Consider the following 20,982-nt stretch of genomic DNA (forward strand, 5'->3'; position numbering starts at 1 on the left):
TTCAGCCAAAACTTTTATTTCTCTGAAATATTCTGCTGTTGACCTCATTTCTGAAAAATTTCTATTGGTGGCAATACTTCAGCATTCGTTTCTTAAAAATACATTAAGGTGTGGGAAAGAAGTTCTGTCTCGCGCGCCAACATTCACTATTTCAATACACTAACCTGTTGAAAGATGATGAGAATAAAAATGACGAAATAATGATACAATCATTCAACTGTAATATATACTTGAGTGGTTTTTATTTGGATCAATAAATAACCCTTACAAAACAGTTTTAAAAAGTAAGTTTACATTTTAGCTATGTTTTTCTTGCTTATAAAGGTACAACACAGGTCTTTATACACCTAACGCGGCTAATACTATAGGTGTAAAATATAGCATCAGTTCTAACAGCGGACTCTTTCGAGCCACAGTAAAGCTTACCTGTCTTCTTGTACCTGAGATAATTATTTATTAGAACAGTGTCTATTATTAGACTTTTAACACTATAGGACCTCACAGTTACCTAGGTGTTGGTGTTGACCAGCTTATTAGATCCACTGATAAAATAGTAAATGATTAGTCGAGATGTCACATCAAACTTATCTTGATAACAGATGTAGAAAACCAACATACAATGAAGTACTTGAACACTAAACTAAGATTACTGCTGCACAGTTTAACGGTCTTTAAATGTGAGTTCTTAAGCAGTGTTGTTATTTATTACTACAACGGCCTATAGGGAGGCTTTCTATTCCAGCCCCCGATGAGGCCCCGAAAACATTGATATACAGCCTGCAGCATCCATAATATCAAATACCATATGAATAGTAGAACATCTCCACATCCTTTCCAAATCACCCACAGTGTAGTTTGGGGTAAGTTATCAATTGTTTTCAATAACAGTTCGACTGCTTCTTCATTCCGAGAGCTCGTTGGTCCGTGGAACAGGACGTACCTACCCGAGGCGTCGTTCAACACGCTGTTCAGTTCGCGACAAACGGTCCCGAGCTCCTCACCAAGGTCACGGTCTTGCCGGTCTCCAAAGGTGAAGGCCACCACAAGCCGCCGACAAAGGTCGCGACCCCATATCTCCTTCACTTGCTGATAGATGGCGAACTCCTCGGCCGTGTAGCGAACATCACAGCGAACAGCCAGCAGAACGGCGTCTGGGGTCGTCTCGGGGTCACCCTTCCACTTCTTCACTTCCGCTTGAATTTCAGAGACCGTGTGGTACTGGTTGCTTAGGTCAGGTGTGTCGGTCACCTGCGGACGACAGAAAGTAAGCCCCAAAATGATCACACACACACGCACAACCAACCCTGCAAATAGATAAAATTAGTTTTATTATTAATTTAAAACAAAGAAAGGAAAAAGAAGTGATGATGATGTTTTTTGACTTTCAAATCAAAGATCTTTTACGTTTTTGTTTCACTTTACTCGCTGGGTTCTGGACAAGATATTCTCTCTCTCTCTCAACATTTGAGTGGATTTTTCCTTTTCCTTCTCCAACAAAAAATGTACTGGAGCAGATTTTTCCATGTGCTTAGATATCTTTGTTAAAGGTTGGAAAGCTCATAAAGCGTGTGTTAATAGATAATGATTGTGTCTCTTGTCCCATTTTACATGTAAAAGAGAAGCAATATCTTATTTTAATTTACTTTGCAAAAGAAAGAAGAGGTAAAATGTGAAATTTAAAAGTTACTACTGGAATGAAAACTCGATGATCCTCTATCTTACTTCAATAATCCTGCCATTCCTTGCTGACGATCTTGTTGCCGTGGATACCGTCGTACACGCCATCCCAGTCCCAACAGCAAACATCTTCTGGCGGAGGATGATGTTCCCCAGAGAACTTTTGCCATTTCCTGTTTTCCCGATGATCAAAATTCTTGTCGAATGTCCTTGGTTCGAACTCATTTTCTGTGCAACAACCAACACAAACATTGAGATACATGTAGTAAACAGATAACACTACTTATTATTTCTCTTTTTATTATTACAGTGATTTTGCCGTTGAGACCCTCTCTGTATTTCTGTAACTTTATGATATCGACTTGTACCTTCAGGAGGGTTGAGTAAAATGCACAAAAAACAAACCACATCGTGCATAATCTTAAATTAGCAAAAGTACACATCATTCACAACTGTCTCTATTGGAATGTGTTAATGAATATACAGAGGAGAATATAATCTACATTATAAAGGAGAAAATTTGTTGACAATCACGCCTTGCCTTGATGCTTGTGTGTTGAGAGCAGCCGGGTGTCGATGAGTAGAGTCAGGGAAGCTCACAGTGTGTTTGTTTGAGGCTGTGAACAAGTTCTCAAGGCTGACTTCACCACCAGCAGTTCCACTCAGGATAAAGTAGTCTCTTGTATAGACAGCTACACAGCCACAACCTTCAGCAGGTCACGTCAATCAAGTCTAGTCAGCTGCACAGTCGCCCCGCCCAAATTGGGCTTTGGCCCTCAAAAACACCACACACTAATTGAACTGTGGCTGTGATAAACCTGGGTGCTGAGATTGTCACGTGACAGCAATGACCGAACATTGAGGGTAAGAAATAATAGTTTGATCTAGAAATCCCTTTCCACAAAGTTCGTTCATGTTGTGTATCAGTGTTTTGGTGTCTGCTTGAGAATATTTCACTTTGCGATTATTGTTATTTTTTCTGCATTCTGTGTGCTAGGTGATAACATCAGCAACTTTGTCAATTATGTTAATACAATAAATAGAATATTTATGGACTTCTCAAATGCAGCTTAGTAGGGATATGTCTTTGCTATGCTATAAACCATATAGGTAACATATTTATTCATGCGTGCATTTTGAATTTGATACTGACGTATCATCTGATTAAGAGCTGTGGCTGTAGCTACAATGAGTCTAAGCATAAGTATGCCAGTAATTATACTACTGTAGAAACAGAGGGAGGATGCAAAAGAGGGGAGGGTCATCCGCCAGATCAAAAGGATACTATAGGGAGGGAAGAATGTGAACTTTGTTCACTGTCAGCATGGAGTTCGCCCACCCCCTCTTTACCGAAAAAAATCCACTAGCACCTTTGTCTCCAACCAAATATAATTATCGGTGATTTTATTCCTAAACATGAAACTTGTTTGTGCTCACTATGTTTCTCATTCCTTTCAGAGGCTGACTCCTCCACTGTACACAAAATGGAGGAATTACGCGTTGTACTGCTGGGAAAGACCGGAACCGGAAAGAGTTCTCTGGGAAACACACTGCTGGGTCGTCAAGCGTTTGCTCCTGCCAGCGGGCTGTGCTCCGGTACGGAAAAATGTCAGTGGGCTGAAGCTACAGTAGATGGAGTTATCCATAGTGTGAGTACTTTACTCAGGAGTATCCAGTGACATTATCATCACAGTACAGTGCCATATAGATGTCAAAGTCGTTTGCTAGTTTATTCCTTTTTACTTACCGGAAAAATGATCATACACCAGCGGTTCTCAACCTTTTACTAGTGACGCCCCCTGACGAACAAAGGTATGTCCGCGCGCGCCCCCCACCCTCCTTAGCCAGCAATGTAAACTAATTTCACTAATTCCGGTGTAAGAAACTTAAAAAATGACCACCTTCGAGCCAGGGGGGCGCACCCCACAGGTTGAGAACCGCTGTCATACACACTGATATATATATCGAGTTTGTTTAATATTGTTTTGTACACGGTTACACTTTTTCTAGTTATAAAACAAATTCAACTGATTAGTGTGTCAATGATTTAAAAAATACAGGAGATGGGACGCCTTTCCACCACTCCATTGCACGAAGCAATTTTAAAAAAGCATTGACAAATTTTACAAGTTAAATGTGTAAGAGCAATCTATAGATAACACTATCAGATTAGACTAAAATATAAAGCTATTTGACGTCAAAAAAGAGAAAAACACAAAAAAGAAGAAAGACAAAAATAAAAGGACAAAAGAGAGAAAACAATAATATAAAGAGGAGTCAATGATGATGAGGAGGAGGAGGAAGAAAAGGAGGATTATTTTATGAGCAGCAGCTGCCTATTTTAGCTTGCATCAATAATTCATAGACCCTTGAGCTATGATCCATGGTCCAGGTTTCTTTGTTGTACACTGTATATCCTTTTGATACAGGTGACAGACACACCTGGACTGTGTGACACTCATCGCAGCGAGGAAGAAGTTCTGCTGGAAGTCGGCAAGTCCGTGGCTGTGGCCTGTCCAGGGCCTCACGTGGTCATCATCGTCATTCGAGGCGATCGTCGCTTTACAAAGGTTAGCAGCCTGGACTAAAAACGTTTTATCATTTACAATCGGAATAACCCATCTACAGTAAGTGATAGTTGATACACTGATTATGTTAAATGTTGTGGTGCATGTCTTTATAACTGTCCAGAGCAGGGTGCACCAGGTAACGTACAAGAAGAAAGGATCAAAGCACGAGGGCTAACATCTCACTTATCTTACCATGAGACTTTTGTCACAGTGTCTGAAGTGTTGACTACGGAAATGTATCTAGGTAGAATATCGATATCTGCATTGTAAACATCTCTCTGTAGACCGTGATGTCTGTAGGCGTGTATCTCGGAACAGAAGGGGTATAAGTAACCCTATTTCAGGAAGCAATATCTTCCAATGAGATTTACCTGGTCATTAAGGAAAAAGTTGCTCACCACTGTGCCTATAATAAAACCTTATTCTTGTATGGTTTGCGTTTGTTGTGTGTGGACAGGAGGAGTATGATGCTGTGAAGACACTACAGGCTTTGTTTGGTGAGCGTGTCCGCCGCCACCTCATGATCGTCTTCACTGGCGGCGATGGGCTTGCAGATGACATCAGTAAGTGACGTGGTACTCAGTGGTACTGCACATAGCTTATACATGAGTGAAAGAAGAAATCTGTTCATGCCATCATCTGCTCGTTCTTGTATTTAAAGCCTTTAAATATATATTTCCTATCCCCTAAGTTCTTATCAGTTAAGAGTGATTTTTCATTTCCTTCGTCTGTCTGTGACCTTTCGACCACCTTCCTTATTCAAATGCATCATTTAAAGCTATCGTATTAAAAATGTTCATAATCAAACAGATATATCACCCCTTTTCTTGGATTACCAGGTGGTATGCAGGCTGCTGTAGACCAGCAATTACTAAAAGCTCCTGAAAATCTCAAGGAAGTTTTGTGTGATGCCTACAACCGTTACTGCATTGTGTCCAACACTGGGACGTTTGAGACGAGACGACAGCACGCAAAGGTCGTGTTAAGTAAGATTCAAGTGAGTTTATTATCTAACTCATGAACTCCATGAGAGAGTAAAACATTGCTTGCTCTAAATTGTTACGCTTTCCTTCTATTTTCATATGTTCTTTCCTCTATGTTTATTTTACTCGTTAATAAAAGAAATGTTTCAGAGCAGCGAAAAGAATAATTTTGACATTTTTAAAACTTTGCTTTAAAAACTTTATAGTGTAACCGAGTGGTAAGGTGGGGTTGTATGGTGACAACAACAGTTCAACACTCGAACCAAAAAGGCAGGAACAGTCAGCAGGTGTGCGACCCTTTATTTCTCGTACGATGGTCACGGCTGCGTCAATCGCCTGAGGCGCTAGAGGTCGGAGCTGTCTCTTCTTCGTCGTGTAGCTGTGCGCGCTGTCTCTGCCGACTCTGTTCTCTGATCTTTTCGTCTCAGCTCTGCCCTTATATACCTCTGGGAAGGGGTAAACTTTTGCGATGCTCTGATACGGTCGGAACAATCCGCCGTTTTACCCTAGCCAATCACCGCTATGTGCCATCTCCCCTAGCCAATCACCGCTATTTGCCATCTCTCACCATGCCCTAGCAGATCCCGCCAAAACTAGCAACAATGCTGGCGTACCGGTCCTCCACAGTAGAAAGAAGCTTCCTAATAAAAAGAAAACGAAAATTTTGTTCAAACTCAAATCACACTGCTATTAAATTAAAAATATTGTTTTCTTTGTTAGGATGTGGTGAGAAGAAACAACAGGGAGTATTTCACGAATGAGATGGTTGATGAGTACAACAGGAAAGTACAGTCCATTATTGCTCGCCGCCAGAGAGATCACGGTCTGTCAGACAACCAGGCTGTCACAGAGACCAGACAAGCCATTGTTGATGAAAAGGAAGATCCTGGCTTCTTCGATACACTGAAGAACATAGCAAAAACTTACATATTGCCTGTCTTGATAAAGGTCGCCGAGGTGGGACTAGCTGTCGCAGTTGGCGCCGTGGTAAAGAGGTGTTCTGTGATGTAGCAGTCACAAACAAACAACGATTTCTAAAGTGTACTTAATAGGGCAAAAACAGAACACACGAATGACTTGTATTTTCATGACTAATTAAATTAATTTAGGTACCAAACCACAAGTCAAACGATTAACTCATTGACTCCATGTAAAAGTAAAGAAATGACACTGAAAAAAGTTTTTGTTTCAGAGAGGTTGTCTGGGGCTGTAAAATTCTTTTCCTCGATTTTTTTGTTTGTTTTGTTGTTGTTTTTTATTTTTAGCATGTAAAATAAAAAACAAACATTAGCCTTATCTTCTATCAAAGATAATACGTGAGGTAGAGTTAGGGAAACGTGTTTTCGAGGGTCACGTGGTGCTACACTAATGTCAGGCATATAGTTTCCAACAGGGTGGGGAGGGCATTAAAGTAAGTTTGTCTCGTGCTTTTGATTTCAGATAAAGGTTGATGGTACCGTTAAAGTAGAATCGCTAGGTCACAGTTCAGTGACCTCACCCACCATTTTAGCCTCAAATAGGAATCTAGTCATACACAGTAAATGAATTCTTTCGTCAGAATAATCATAATTATAGTTTATAGTAAAGTTTCCTTGAATTACATAAACTTTATATTTTGTTCATTTGTAAGCATTGAACGCGAAAGCTGCAGGTCATTTCTTGAGCTTTAGATCATGATTAAAGAGAATTTGTGTTTTGTTTTCAGATGTGTCAGTTGGTCAAGTAAACATTAATAAGCCTGAAGACTCTAAGCACAATTTCTCTTTCTTTCTTTCTCTCTCTCTCTCTCTCTCTCTCTCTCTCTCTCTTTTATCTTTTTTCTTGCACACACACACAGAAAACGAGAATTTGTGTAAAACAGAGACACAAAAAGGAAAATAGAAAAAATATGTAAATACAAGATATATTTCTATATATATAAAATATGTTTATATCCTTATTCATTCACTTTTGCATTCAAACGTACCTATAAGCATCAATCGATGCGTGCATGAAAAAAATGTGAAGATCAACATAAACTTACACAAGTTATTTTTTTTAACAGTTGCTGAAGAATGGACACACATAAGATGTTATGTTCACACGTACATAGAAATGTTTAGTTTTATGGTGTGTTTAAAGAATTTCAAGGACTTTGTGATTTCAAGGTCTGGCAGAGCTTCAAGAAAAAAAATCTGCCAATGGTTTATTATCTTTTGATATAATAACTTGAAATTGCTATCTCGCCATCCGCCGACCACAAATGTTGGGTAAGAGGCGAGAGTGGCGACATAACGAGGGTGTATGGATATGATCCATAACTAGGGGACCTTTGAACAAAATACATTCTGTAACAAAGTAGGTTGAGAGCAGGGCTTGGCGGGTAAGATAATGAATGATGACATACTTTATATGTTTTAAAATAACGAGGATCAATCGTGTGATTCAAATTTCTTAAGGGTTCATGAGGCTACTTCGGCTTTGTTTCCGGGCTTCATACCCACACACTAATAACAGCACAGCCATCGTGAGGCCGAGCACCCCGAGGCCGATCGTCAATCCCAGTTGATCGAAGACGCCAGCAACGATACAGCCGACTGCAGCAAGAAGGGGGATGACCAAGCACACCACGGACAGTATGTTGTGGACGCGGGGAGAGGAGAAAGGCTTCTGTGACCTGTCAGGTGGTCTTATGATTTTGAGAAGTTTGTCAACTTGCTGCTCTTTGTTTGGGTCCTGTGAACGAAAAACAGAAGGAGGTTTAAAGTTGACAAGATGACTGACATGGTTATACATCCAGGCCACACACAGCCAGCGTACACAGGATCACAGGCTCTCAAAACACACTAGAAAACCTCATGGGGAATCTTGTTGCTGAGCGGTGCAAGGCGGCAGGTAAGCGTAAACAATTCGATACCAGTGTTTGCCTTGTTTACTTTCCATACTTGAAACAGTTCGTCATTTGGGGTAGACAGACATAGAAATAGAGAAAGAGTAAATGGCAACCACGCTCACAGCAAAGGAATAAATAAGTTTAAAATTTATATAACACATGAAGAGATATGGACATGTCAGCAAACAAGCGGACATAGATATATCAACATCCATAGACACTAGACAGAAAACGTGCAGACAAAGCAGATTATTAAATCGCGATATCAATGGTAAAGCTAACAGAGTGGACAAAGGTGAGTTTCAGGTAGGTTACTGAGCCAGCAGATAATACTGAGCAGTTACAGTGTGGACCAATTCGTCTTCAAGTGATAACAGATGGTCAAAGGGCAACAGCAACGATAAACCGCAAAGACCATGGACGCCATTCAGGCCTGTGATGACTGGCGGTGAGCAGTTATTAGGCCGATATTTTCACGTCTGTTATCTTTTTTTTCTTATCTCGGCGGCCACCACCACCACCACACACACACATACAAACACACATACAACCACAAACACAAACACACACACACCTTTTTGTTGAAGAGCACGTAGCGGTTGTCAGCGTCTCTCAAGACTTTCTTCAGCTCGGGACACACGCCCTTCAGCTCCTCACGGAGGTCTCTGTCCTGCCTGTCACCGAAGGTGAAGGCCACAACCAGTTGGCGCTTGATGCTGGAGTTGTCTCCCCACAGACTCTTGAACTCCTTGTAGATGGCGTACTCCTCGGCCGTGTAGCGCACGTCACAGCGCACAGCCAGTAGAATGGTCGGGTGGGCGGGTGACGTCAGCGCCTTCCACCTCTGGATCTCCTCCCTCCTTTCCTCAGGACTGTAGTCCAGGTTAACGATGTCCGGAGTGTCCACCACCTTCACGCATTGAAACATTTTCTAATAACCTTTCCTTTTGAAAAATAACATCTTATCTACCACGTGGCGGAAAAACCTGTCACACACACAAACAGACACGTCTATCTCGTTACACACACTACACTTGAAGTTCATTCCTCTTCAGCACTATCTAATAACCTTATTATAAGAAATTGCTTTTCAAACTACCATTGTATGTTTAAGTACAAAAACAGAAAAAAAATGAAAGAAATCAGTTAAAATCACACACACACCAGGACAAAACAAAACAAAATCAAATACAGATATACGTAAAAAAAAAAATACAATTTTTTTAAGACAAAAGTGATTTTATAAGAAAACCAACCGATGAAACAAAAATGGTATCTATGTGATGACAATAAGCAACACGAAAAAGAATATGACAAAATCATGAGAAAGAGCACCATACAGAACACTATAAAAAACACAATAAAGTGCTTTTAGCTTCGTATCACGCACCGTTATAGTTACTTCGCCTCTAATTCTTGACCTTTTCTCAGCTTTAGTTGTTGTTGAAGACATGCTAGAACCAGTCAGAAAGTCCTGTTGTCCTAAAAGACAATTTCCCAGACTGCTCTTCCCATTGCCTGTCTTCCCAACAAGGAGAAAGACATAACTTGAGGCCATTGTGACTGGTCTCCGGCTAATATCTACAACAAGCAAAGGGAAACTTCATGAACACGTCCTGCTCCTGTATCCCTGCGCCGGTGTAACTCATTCATTGTCAGTATATACACAACAAATAGCGCATCATACACACAACACATAGTACATTATACGCAGCAGCGTGCACTTTTTATCGTGTTTTTTCTCTCCTTCTCTTTGCCCTTCCGTTTCCTTGTGTCTATTTCCTTTAATGTGTCTCTGTTACACTATCTCTTAAGAGTGTGTATGTCAGTCGTGAAAGTATTACGGATATATATAAAAAAAACGCATATTCGTAAGTGTGTGCGCAGGTACAAAAAACAACACACACACACACACACACACAAAAGAGAGGAATAGAAAGAGCAAGTAATAATCAGTCTACTTTCAATTTTGAAATTGTTTGCCTCGTTTCTATCGCGGATACGCACATATGTATGTATCATGCATCTCTTTTTCTCTCAAACATACACTGAAAAACTTACTCCCAACATCCAAGAGTCGATTGCTGTTAATGGAAGAGGATGCTGCGGTAGCAAAGGAGGTTTCTGTTATTACAGACATCCCAGTGAAGACCAGATTATACGAGTGCTTGACGATGACTAGACTCTGGCCTCAACCCAGGTGACACAAGGGTCTGAATAGAAATCACAAGGATTGGATCCCACCTCTGTGTGAGCCTAATGGCGCATGGAGACCTCTCTAACACGCACACACACAGTCACACACACAGGCAAACAGACAGACAGCCTGACAGTGATCATAAACGGTTAATATTCGCAAGGGGTCGAGACTACTCACATGAGATGCTGTGTTCAGACCTCTGTTACTTGTGCAGCTGTTCTGTTAAGTCTACTTCTATTGTCTACTTCTATGTTCTCTACATTTAGCCAGATGACACATGCGGCTCTAAATTTCGCAGTACACAGCACACATCCCATTAGAGATGGATAATTCCCGGGACTGAAGTCCAACGATATCATCAATTTTTATTACAGAACATGACATGCAGATAAAATTTATCACTGACCGATATGCTTAACTTTTCCACAGAAAACCACGGGGTCAGATGACTTTGCGACAGCAGCAGTAAACACACTTCACAGCCTCCTTAATGGTTTCTGAGAAACTGTATCTACTTGCTCGCGTTTGGCCTCGTGGGTACTTGTCGACGCCCCACACATGATAACGCCTCGAAGTTTTCAAGAACTTTGAGCTAGAAATACATTCGTTATCTCCAGACACATGACTTACTGGACTACAAACTTATCGTAGGTCCTGACCTGTCATTTAGCCATGTCGTGTGAAATGAGCGGTCAGGGCTTCTGCTTACGCAAAAAATTGCGTACAGTACGCATTAAAAGTTCTGAGGACCCCTTCAATTTTCATCAATGGGGTCCCATTCAAATTTGGGCGAAGAACAGGGACCGCTTAAAAATCTGAAGAAGGGGTCCCTGGGACCCCAAAGAATTTAGCCTTAGCAGAAGCCCTGAATGAACGTAAGCAGCACGAACACACACACAGGCATCTATTGAATACGAGGTAGTTATAAAGATTGTGAGTGACTGGCAGCTTTGTCAAACAATGTGTGTGTGTGTGCTTGAATGTGTGTGTGTGTGTGCCTAAAAATTAATGTGTGTGAGAGAGAGAGAGAGAGTGTGTGTGTGTGTGAATGTATGTGTGTGTGTTGTTGAATGTGTGTGTGTGTGTGAGAGAGAGAGCGAGAGAGAGAGAGAGAGAGAGAGAGAGAGAGAGAGAGAATTGAATTATTTATTTGATGGGTCGACGACCCTTTCAAAGCAGGCCGTACTTGGCAGTAGAATATACACAAATAGAATATGTAAATTACATGAAGTACATAAATCTATTTGTATTGTTTCAATCATTATCTAGCTTTTACACTCTTACCAACCATTCTTCATTAGCCCTCTCTCTCTCATCTTCCACAACTACACCTACGCACGCACCACACAAACACACACACACACACACACCCATACGCATGCGCGCTCACTCTATCTCACACGCACATTGTTAGACCATCGGCCCCAGCCTGTTTACATGTTGACCAGTCCTGTGAGTCCAACCACCCGGGGTCACATTGTTTGTCCAGTACTTTCAGCGTTCTCGTTGCGCCTCTTTAAAGCATAACAAATAAACATGGCTACATTTCTGATATCGTGTGTTTCCCCTCTAGACAGCAACACAACCATTGTTGTCTGCGGGTATCCACTGTTTATCAGGGTGTAAGATACTTGGTCCTGATATCCACATAGGTTTGACACTGTAGCAGAAAATGTTCTTCATCTTCCGTTTTGTCTCTACAAAAAGGGCAGTTTGTGATCAAGGTGTAAGAATATCTGCTATTGATATTTATTTCGCTAATTCCTAGTCTAAATCGTATAAGAGTGTTTCTGAACTTTTTTTGGGAGGTTAATACTGAACGATATCTTTCTGGTTCAAATTCCTGTCCATGGTGTTTAGTTCCAATCAGTATTTTACAGCTCGTATTGTACTATTGATATACAGATATACATTGATATATATATATAACATGGTGTATAACTCTAACTGTATACAATACAGTTTGGAGTTTTGGTGTCTAAGTACATAAACCTTTTAATAGCGTGTGCGGACGTTTTGCCGACGGACGTTTCGCCGCATTATGTCAGAGAGAGAGAGAGCTTACTTACTTCTCAAAGAATGAAAGTAACTACTAGATTACACAATAATTCTTTATTTCAAACAAATTTTACACACAGACTTCACAGACAGTTCACTTTGATTGTCACAGATTATGCGCAACAGCTTTGAGAAAAAACTTTGATACAATGGCGAGAGAAATGTGTGAGCTAAGGGTTCACATGAGGAGGGATAGTGAGAGAGAGTTCACTGATACATTGATACAATGGCGAGAGAAATGTGTGAGCTAAGGGGCGTCACACACTTGACTTCGGCAAAAGGTCCCGCGTGAAATGCCGAAATGAAGTGCCCCGCGCCGAAACGTCCGGTCGGCAAAACGTCCGGCTCCGAAACGTCCGGCGGCGAAACGTCCGTGTACCTTTTAATAGCGAATAAATGAACCTTTTCTATCTCCTTTAAAGGTGTCATTCACGTACCATCCTCAGACGTCGTAGGATGCACGCCCGTAACCGCTCTCACAGCCGGCACGAACGCGCAACCACCTGCTCGGCCGGCTGATTTTTCTTTCCTAAATGATGTCGTCAGAATTCTCTGTCATGTGAACCCACGTAAAGCCACGTGAGAGACAAGGTACTCAAAGAGTGTGCTAGTCAGCTGAGTGGCGCTTTTACCAGACTTTTCCAGCTCTCCATTGACTCTCATAGTGTCCCCCGCGTGTGGCGAACATCCACAATAATACCAGTGCCAAAGAAGCCTCATGCTACCAACTTGAAAGACTTTCGACCTGTAGCTCTCACGTCTGTTGTGGCCAAGTGTTTGGAGAGGGTTGTGGGAAGATTGTTAATCCCCACCATGGCTGATGGCCTGGATCCTTTGCAGTTTGCCTACAAGCCACGTAGGGGTGTGTCCGATGCAACTCTCATCCTTTTAAATTCTATCCTACAACACTTGGACACTTCTGGCACCTATGTTCGGGTCCTGTTCATGGATTTTTCCAGCGCCTTCAACACAGTCCAGCCACACCATCTAGTAAAGCGCCTACTAGACCTGGAAATAAAATTATTGGTATATCACAGCTGCCACTTTCTGACTTGTACCTTCATGCAGTCAGAAAGATGGGCTACAACATCCTTTCAGACCTAATGCACCCTCTCCATCCCAACTTCCAGCTGTTGCCCTCAGGCAGGCGCTATAAAGTGCCACGTGTACGGAAAGCTGCCTACCAGAGGTGTCAGCAGCCATCACCATCCTAAACAAAGGCACAAGGACTCAGGAGGAATCAAACACAGTCTGAAGAGTAGAGGGTGCTGACATCCATTATCAGCCATCACCTTGTTGAATGTGCTCTCCCTTCCGAACAAACAAGACGAACTCTCTGCGCTCAATCTCAATAATTAATGAAATGAAATACATGGATTTCTGTCACAGGCCGATAGATGACAAAGATGACAATTTGTGATGTTGTTTGCCAACAGGTGAATGAACAGATAGTAGTATCAGCTGACAAAGTACTAGGAGGATGAAGAAAATGCCCTTCAGACACATTTCGTTGCAGTCTGCAATGCCAACGCATTTTTTTAATATATACAAGAAATATAAAGTATTGAAATTTCATTGACCATTTGACGGAGATCCAACTACCATGATAATGTATCTTTACTCCTAACTGTGTGTTAAATGTCTGTGTGAGTATGTGAGCAAAAGAAATATTTCTGTCTTGGGGTCTCCTTGACAGACAATAAAGTCTGATTTAATTTGATATAAAAGCTGTGCCAAGAACTCTCTCTGTCCTCAAACTACCCATTGTTTGCATGACTTTATTTGACATCGTGTCTCAGGTCTTTGAATGATTGTTATGATAACGAGGCCCAAAGGCGATGGAAGCAAACCGGAGTTGATTCTCTGGAAAAGATGTTGCCAAACACAAGAGGCTTTCCTTGGAAATTCGGATGTCTTATCAGCCATACTAGTAACATAGACTAACATTTCTAGACATATAAGTAGACAAAGAGGCAAAAGACAGACAGTGGCAGGCAAGCAGGTGTAAATACACACACACACACAAACACGCACGCACACGGAACATCCAACGAAGGTACGGACAGTGGGAGACACAGTCACACAGACAGTATGTAAGCTAAGAGCTTCTTATTTTGTTAAAAAAAACCCAGCGTGTTCAAGGTTTTCTCAGAAATTACTGAAACAGATTGGTGGTGAAGTATGTTGATAACACACTGTCAGACGGAGAGCAAGAGATTACTTTGCCAACCAGCATGTGTGTGACTGTGTGCGTGGTCTTGTTCTTATTGATAATATTAATATAGTTCTTCTGAAGGCCCTCTTAGTGGAAAAAAATGAAATGCCCAGAGAAGCAAGCTTATTATTTTATAAAGATCATTTCAGTAAAAGAGGACCAACATGTTGATACTTGCTTACTTTTTCCTTTCTATTGAGATCTGTCAGCTTGCAAAACCCAGTGTAGACACAGACAAGAAAACGCATATATACATATACAGACACAGCTATAAGCGCACACTAACGAACAGACACACACACACGAAGCACAAGAACTAACCGACTAAACTGTAAGCTCAGAATCGTTGAACATGAGACCCATAACCTAAGGGTGTGTCTGTGTGTGTGTGTGTATATATATATAGGGATTCGTTATAAACAGATACTACTTATAGAACGAAAGATTTTGTTAAAAGAAAACAAAACAATCTGGCAACTTGTTCCGCTTAAGTTTATAATAATAGGGGTTTGTTCTACCCATAGATTCTGTGCAACTAAATAAGCAGGGTTGTCCATGGGACATATTTTTCTATCCCATCCCATCCCATGGGAAACGTCGTAATAACATTCCCATGGACAACGCAGTAAATAAGTGTTACCAAGTTAGGATTATCTTAAGCTTATTGTCAGATATTTCGCTATTAAGTAGATGTGTGTACCTACTTCTGAAGGTAAAAAAGGCTGCAGACTGGGTATGCAATATGGAATAAAGCTGCTTTTCCAATGACCAGGAATCTTGGTGTCTTTTAATCACACAGCAGTGACTTATTTATAAGTCCTTTCTGTTCATCATCCGTCCATACTCAACAGCCTTCATCCTATCAATCTAGACGACAACGCATGCCTGTATACAAAATTTATTACACCAGAACAAGAAAATATGAAAGATTACTTACTTTATTTACAGTTTATAAAAATCATCAAAATAAAACCTGCGCCTACGTAGTGAACAAATCTCCAACGACCGAAAAAAAAAATCCTAGTCATAGGGGAAAATTTGAAAAATCACAGCAAACCATTACATTGAAATACCAGAAAAGTTGAAAAATTAAAAAAAAATTAAAAAAAAACAAAAACAAAACAGCTATGCTGAATCACATCAAGCAATGAATGTCATTACAGTACATGTATGTTCTTGAATATAAACTGTCACAGCTATTGTGTCACACTATTTTAATTAACATCATATTAAACATTTTAGGTGAGAGCAGGATAGAAGGGAAAAAGATGGGCAGATGACAGATGCAGAAACTTTATTTAGTCTTGTGTAAAGATTATTCACTCTGTCTTTTTACTTCCCCACTGGCGGTGACTTTTTCGTTTCATTTAGAAATGCATACCTTTCACTTGTGTAATCTAATTAAATTAAAAGACAATATAAAAGATATCTTTTGTAAACATTTCAAACAGTTGATTTACAAACAGTGATATGAGCTAATACTGGGTACACATTAGCTACGGGTAGTTGCTCAGCAAGTAGTTCTTGCTATCAGCCATCATAAGAAGCTCCTTCCTTTCTTCAACAGTTAACCCTGCATTAACTACAATAACCGTAGTCATCAAACGGAAAAGATGCTCTGTGGTTGTTTGAGGCTTAGGTCACTTTGTGTCACATCCATAACTACAACTCTATGGAACCCTAAAGTGTTTGTGTGTGTGTGTGTGCGTCCGTGTGTGTGTTTGTGCATTTCTGTGTATGTATTTGTATGTGTGTGTGTGTGTGTGTGCGTGCGTGCGTGCGTGTGAGCCCGTAGTCTCGGATAACCCTAGTACTATCACCAAGCATCTCTCACGCGCCGGCGGTTGCATTTTACTAAACATCATTTTACAGCTTAAGACACAAAGCTTAAAACCTTTTAGAGTGTCATCAGTGTTTTCTCACCTGTGAAACATTTCTGTAATCTGATATAAAGATTGAACTGTTTGCCATAAGCCATTTGGCGTCCTCAAGGACAGACTTTTTTCTAGATCATCACAGTTTTCCATTCTGACAAATCACTTCTATGGAACTTTCATAATAAATTCTTATGCATCACGATAGCACTTCAGCAGGACGAACAAAGCTGGAGGAGTAGACAAGAGCATGAGTCTTATTCTGGTTGGCTGTTTCCTCGAAGCAACAGCAATACCAAGAAAAGCTAAAATATATAACCAGTAACTTTTCGTCATAAAAGTATAAGGTGGAGATGGAGGTGGCAGAGATTTTTTAATTCTTGATATGAATTCTTTGACTTGTTCCTCCATCGCTTCTTTTGAAACCTGTAATTTAAGAAAACAACCGAAGAATAAACTGCGTTTTTGCCCAGAGCTGTTTAAAATTTAACTTGCTAGAAAAATTGTTGGTGAATTTCACAAGGTACTCGTAAAAGACAATAGTATAAAACACATGTTCTAGCAAAGATTAAAATCTGTCTGAAAGAGATACTAATAGAAACATTGAGTGTAGAGACAAGATCCTCATACTCATACTTTATATTCACATCAAGTTACTTTAAGTGTAAGCCATTAATTTAGGGACTTTCGACATTTTCCGAAGATAACCGAGGCTTGACGAAATGATCCAAAAGGAAGGAATTCTGGAAGCTATGAGCCTTTTCGAACAGCAATAGGCTACTCGCGGTCTACAGATAGTGCTTCAGTCAGCAACATTTCTTGCGAAAAACAAAAATTTCAATAATTGTGGTGTTCAACCTTACCTATCGATGAACTGACAGAGATGCTTAAAAACAATTCGCCAATAACGGCCAACAAAGTCGATCGCCTGGATAATATAGACCGGTACGTTTCCTGATGGTGATTGCGTCTTTAAAAGCTTTTATTTACAAAAAATTAATTGTTTGCTTATATATTTTTTATCTGCTATAAACTCACTCAAACGGCAGCAAAATTATACATCTATTTGATTGAACGCCATTTTGAAAGATAAAATATGGATGTTTGAATGTGCTGGTGTAAAGCTGAACTACAATGTTTTAAGCATAGCTTCTAGCTAGAACCTTGCTCAATGTTGTTATTATTAGTAGCAGGACATTGAATTCGTGACTTTTGAGAGCGATTGGACAGCAACGAAAAATGTTGCTGCTGTGCAGAATTTTTAAAGCGTACACAAGTTCATCCGGGCTACTGTTTACCATGGCGATAATATCCGCAGGTGCTGCAGTGAGTTGTGATGCCCTCTACAAGCTTCTCTCTGTCGCCGTTGGATGGTTGCCTGCTTTGGCGGGAGGGTTCATCGAACCATGTGCCATTGGTGTCCAGCAGGGTTGGAGGAGCGTGCTGATTGTGCTGCTTGAATCCACCTAACGGCCACCTCCTCCCCGCTGACCCTTCCGTCTTCTGTGGGCAACACAAACCTGCCCGCCAGTCAGTTCTGTCAACAAAGCCTTTAGGGCTGTAAGAAAGTACTAACAAAAAGGTACTTACTTTATTGTTGAAGAGGACATAGTTGTTATTGGAGTCTTTCAGGACGTTCTTCAGTTCTGGACATACAGTCTTCAGCTCCTCGGCTAAGTCTTTGTCCTGTCGATCCCCAAATGTGAAAACAATGATGAGATTATCCAGAAATGATTTATCTGCCCATGCATTTTTAATCTTTTTGTATATGTCGTACTCTTCAGCTGTGTAACGAACATCACACCGCACGGCCAGCAAAATGGCGGATGGGAAAGAGGCAGTCATCTGCTTCCACTTCTGGATTTCCTCCTTGAGCTGCTTGGTGTCCAGTTCGGAGTTGACTGGGTCTGGAGTATCAACTACCTGTGCAACACGAGATCATTTTAAAACTGACATAAACAGTCCAGGAATGACCATGATTACATGTATTAGAATGAATGTAAGTTCTGACATTGACTAGCTTGCCTTATGGTGTCAGTGGTGCTGGCGGGTGAGATGAAAATAATAAAGACGACGACTACGACGATGATAATAATGACGAAGAGGAAAGTGATAAAATGAGATCGGTAGAAGCAAAGATGAAGTATAAATCCAAACTTTTGAAGACCAACAATAGCAGTTTTTCTTATGATCAGGAAGTTTTGAGGTTGTGTTTTCTTCCGGATGGAAATGTATCAAGTAACTAATTGAAATCTTAATGCGGATTATATGAACGAATTACTGAAAAAACATAGGTCGGTTACATAACTGGAGAAAAAGAAGTATTTTCTTGCCTACCGTCCATAGACAGTTATCTCTCTCCGTCTGCTCAGACTGCACTTTGAGTGTGGTAGAAGCCATCGTACTACCAACTGCAAACTTCTGCTGGCCAAGAATTGCGTTTGCAATGGAACTTTTTCCATTTCCGGTTTTGCCAATGATGAGTATCCCGTACTTTTTTTGCTTGCTGTGTTCTGCACAAATCAAGCATGGTCAGCTGACAGAAATTAAGTCTTAAGTTTGTGTCATTTAATTAATCCTTTGATATTAAATGTCATTTCCAGTATCCTGTTCTTTGTTGTTTACCTTATGCACGCTATTGACATTAAGCAGGTAGACCTCTAGTCTCATGTGGGACACACACACGTTACCTACAAGCCGATGTAATAATAACAAATCTTTACAAGTCTGTAGAAATCCGATGACATATTACCTACAATAGTCACTTATTTACCATACACACAAAAGTCATAGGGACAAAATCTACTCACCACCAGTTGTAGAAACCCCATGTACTACCGCAGCGGTCCACACAACTCCCCAAACTGAAACATTTACCAGCAGCTCATTACTTAAAAAAGATAGAGATAAAGGAGAGATAAAAGAGGATGAGTATGGGGCGCCAAAAGGGGAATTTTCTTTACTTTCATTTTCATTTACAGAATGCATTCTAGCTATACAATCCTAGACTTATTCAAAACGATTTCTGTAACTACAGACATGAATTGTATACAAACGAGGCGGGTTCATTTGCATATGGGACAAGAATTCTAAGGTACATTTATATATTTAAAAGGAATTAACTTTATAATTCTGAGTATAATATAAATGAAACACTCTGGTTCTTACGGAGTTAGTTATTTCCTCTCTAGCTACAAAATTCTGTAGCTAGACAGAATACAGAAACATCCCCTCGTGGCGCTACATACAAGAGATGGAGTCACTCGTGTTCACACTCTGTACTCTGCACGCTCACTCAACTAGGTCAACCCGTGTCAACCTCAGCAACCTCCGTCTCTCATTCCCCCTCCCCACACTCCTCTTGTCCAGCCTTACCTGACCGTTGGAAGTATTTTGGTGGGATCCGACTCCAGTTGACCATGTTGTCCACAACACTGTACTGTCCGTGGTGTAAACTCAATGACGAGTGAGTCAGTCTAACGCTGAGCGAACCCCGACAGTGGGCGTGGCTTTACAGGTCACATGCTGTCAATCATTCTCTGAATATATCTCGGTATTTTCCCGGTGTCAGCGAGAGAAAGAGTTCGTGTGTGTGTGAATATGTACGTGGACTATTTTTGTGCATATTATTTTGCTTATGCTTTTCCTTTTATTGTTTTCTTTACAGATACTTAGCTTTCGTAATAAAAATGTAGTTATTTAATTTCACAATATATAATTCACAGTTTACGCGGGTGATTTTGATTTCTAAAAAATGACGAGGGCTGTGCAGGGGTGAGTTCATCTCTTTTCGAAAATCACAACAACCTCTGAGACCTCAGCATGTGGCCTCTTGGTTGCGAGAAAATGAACTGTCTACTCACTGCACATCTAGTCAGCAAAGCGATTCTGTGAAAAATCTGCGAGAGTGATTTTCAGAAAATCTTCTAAGATGATGCTGGCGATTTTGCGTTTGCTTTTTGCGACTTTTATTTCTTAAAGTTTTAAAGTTTTTTTTTTTTCCCAAAAATTATCTTTTCTCTTACTAATCACAGTGTATGTGATTTCAAGGTGGTTATAGTATATTCTTTTGTCCCTTTACGGGAATAATGTTCTTGCGTTGCAGTATCTCTGTTTCTCTAACTCAGTTACTTTGTTCCTGTTCAAAAAATCCTCTAATTAGTTCGATTTCTGTATCAACATCAAGCCGTAGACTAGACTTTTTGTGTGCACGTCGAGGTTGGATGTTCTTGGAATCGGGTCAGAATACGAGAACAAGTATTTTACACTGAATTAAAACCCATCTAATTTTTTAGGGAAAATATATTTCGGTGGTTTTAAATATATTAAAGGACAGAACCTCCGATCTGTCCTGTGCCTGGCACGTGCAAGATCTCTGTGTGTGTTTTGTTCTCTGGCTACTACATGAGTTAACATTAAGGTTTGGATAAGCCTCAGTTTTTGTACTGGAGGCTGATTAAAGCACTTGATGACAAGACGATACACGGGAGTGTTGTTCACACTGTTTGGAAACATGTGGATCTGGTGTCTTGG

General features: G+C 40.5%; 4 protein-coding genes across 5 annotated transcripts; 1 reads left to right on the forward strand and 3 right to left on the reverse strand.

Annotated features, from left to right (window-relative positions):
• On the reverse strand, window positions 1-1,905 carry LOC112573695 (immune-associated nucleotide-binding protein 12-like). The gene is made up of 2 exons (XM_025254273.1): window positions 1,723-1,905; window positions 1-1,248 (listed from the first exon to the last, which is right to left on the reverse strand). Exons 1-2 carry the CDS (start codon window positions 1,900-1,902, stop codon window positions 709-711), a joined length of 720 nt encoding a protein of 239 aa, XP_025110058.1. The 5' UTR covers window positions 1,903-1,905; the 3' UTR covers window positions 1-708.
• A 1,404-nt stretch (window positions 1,906-3,309) lies between these two features.
• On the forward strand, window positions 3,310-6,256 carry LOC112574523 (GTPase IMAP family member 4-like). The gene is made up of 5 exons (XM_025255651.1): window positions 3,310-3,326; window positions 4,070-4,247; window positions 4,705-4,810; window positions 5,087-5,244; window positions 5,951-6,256. The coding sequence occupies exons 1-5, from the start codon at window positions 3,310-3,312 to the stop codon at window positions 6,239-6,241; spliced, it is 750 nt and encodes a 249-aa protein (XP_025111436.1). The 3' UTR covers window positions 6,242-6,256.
• A 1,392-nt stretch (window positions 6,257-7,648) lies between these two features.
• On the reverse strand, window positions 7,649-10,534 carry LOC112573770 (GTPase IMAP family member 4-like). Of its 2 annotated transcripts, none has more exons than XM_025254364.1 (4): window positions 10,480-10,534; window positions 9,493-9,683; window positions 8,677-9,012; window positions 7,649-7,945 (listed from the first exon to the last, which is right to left on the reverse strand). In XM_025254364.1, exons 2-4 carry the CDS (start codon window positions 9,658-9,660, stop codon window positions 7,664-7,666), a joined length of 786 nt encoding a protein of 261 aa, XP_025110149.1. In that variant the 5' UTR covers window positions 9,661-9,683; window positions 10,480-10,534; the 3' UTR covers window positions 7,649-7,663. The 2 variants fall into 2 exon arrangements, with proteins under 2 accessions (XP_025110149.1, XP_025110148.1); XM_025254363.1 differs by lacking the exon at window positions 10,480-10,534 and adding an exon at window positions 10,164-10,301.
• Window positions 10,535-15,486: 4,952 nt separating this feature from the next.
• LOC112573737 (GTPase IMAP family member 4-like) lies at window positions 15,487-19,903 on the reverse strand. Its single transcript, XM_025254323.1, has 5 exons — window positions 19,825-19,903; window positions 19,260-19,313; window positions 18,787-18,962; window positions 18,040-18,372; window positions 15,487-16,875 (listed from the first exon to the last, which is right to left on the reverse strand). The coding sequence occupies exons 1-5, from the start codon at window positions 19,868-19,870 to the stop codon at window positions 16,642-16,644; spliced, it is 843 nt and encodes a 280-aa protein (XP_025110108.1). The 5' UTR covers window positions 19,871-19,903; the 3' UTR covers window positions 15,487-16,641.
• Window positions 19,904-20,982: the final 1,079 nt, after the last annotated feature.

Source organism: Pomacea canaliculata, linkage group LG10 (genome assembly GCF_003073045.1).
Source record: "Pomacea canaliculata isolate SZHN2017 linkage group LG10, ASM307304v1, whole genome shotgun sequence".
In the NCBI taxonomy this organism is placed as follows: Eukaryota; Metazoa; Mollusca; class Gastropoda; order Architaenioglossa; family Ampullariidae; genus Pomacea; species Pomacea canaliculata.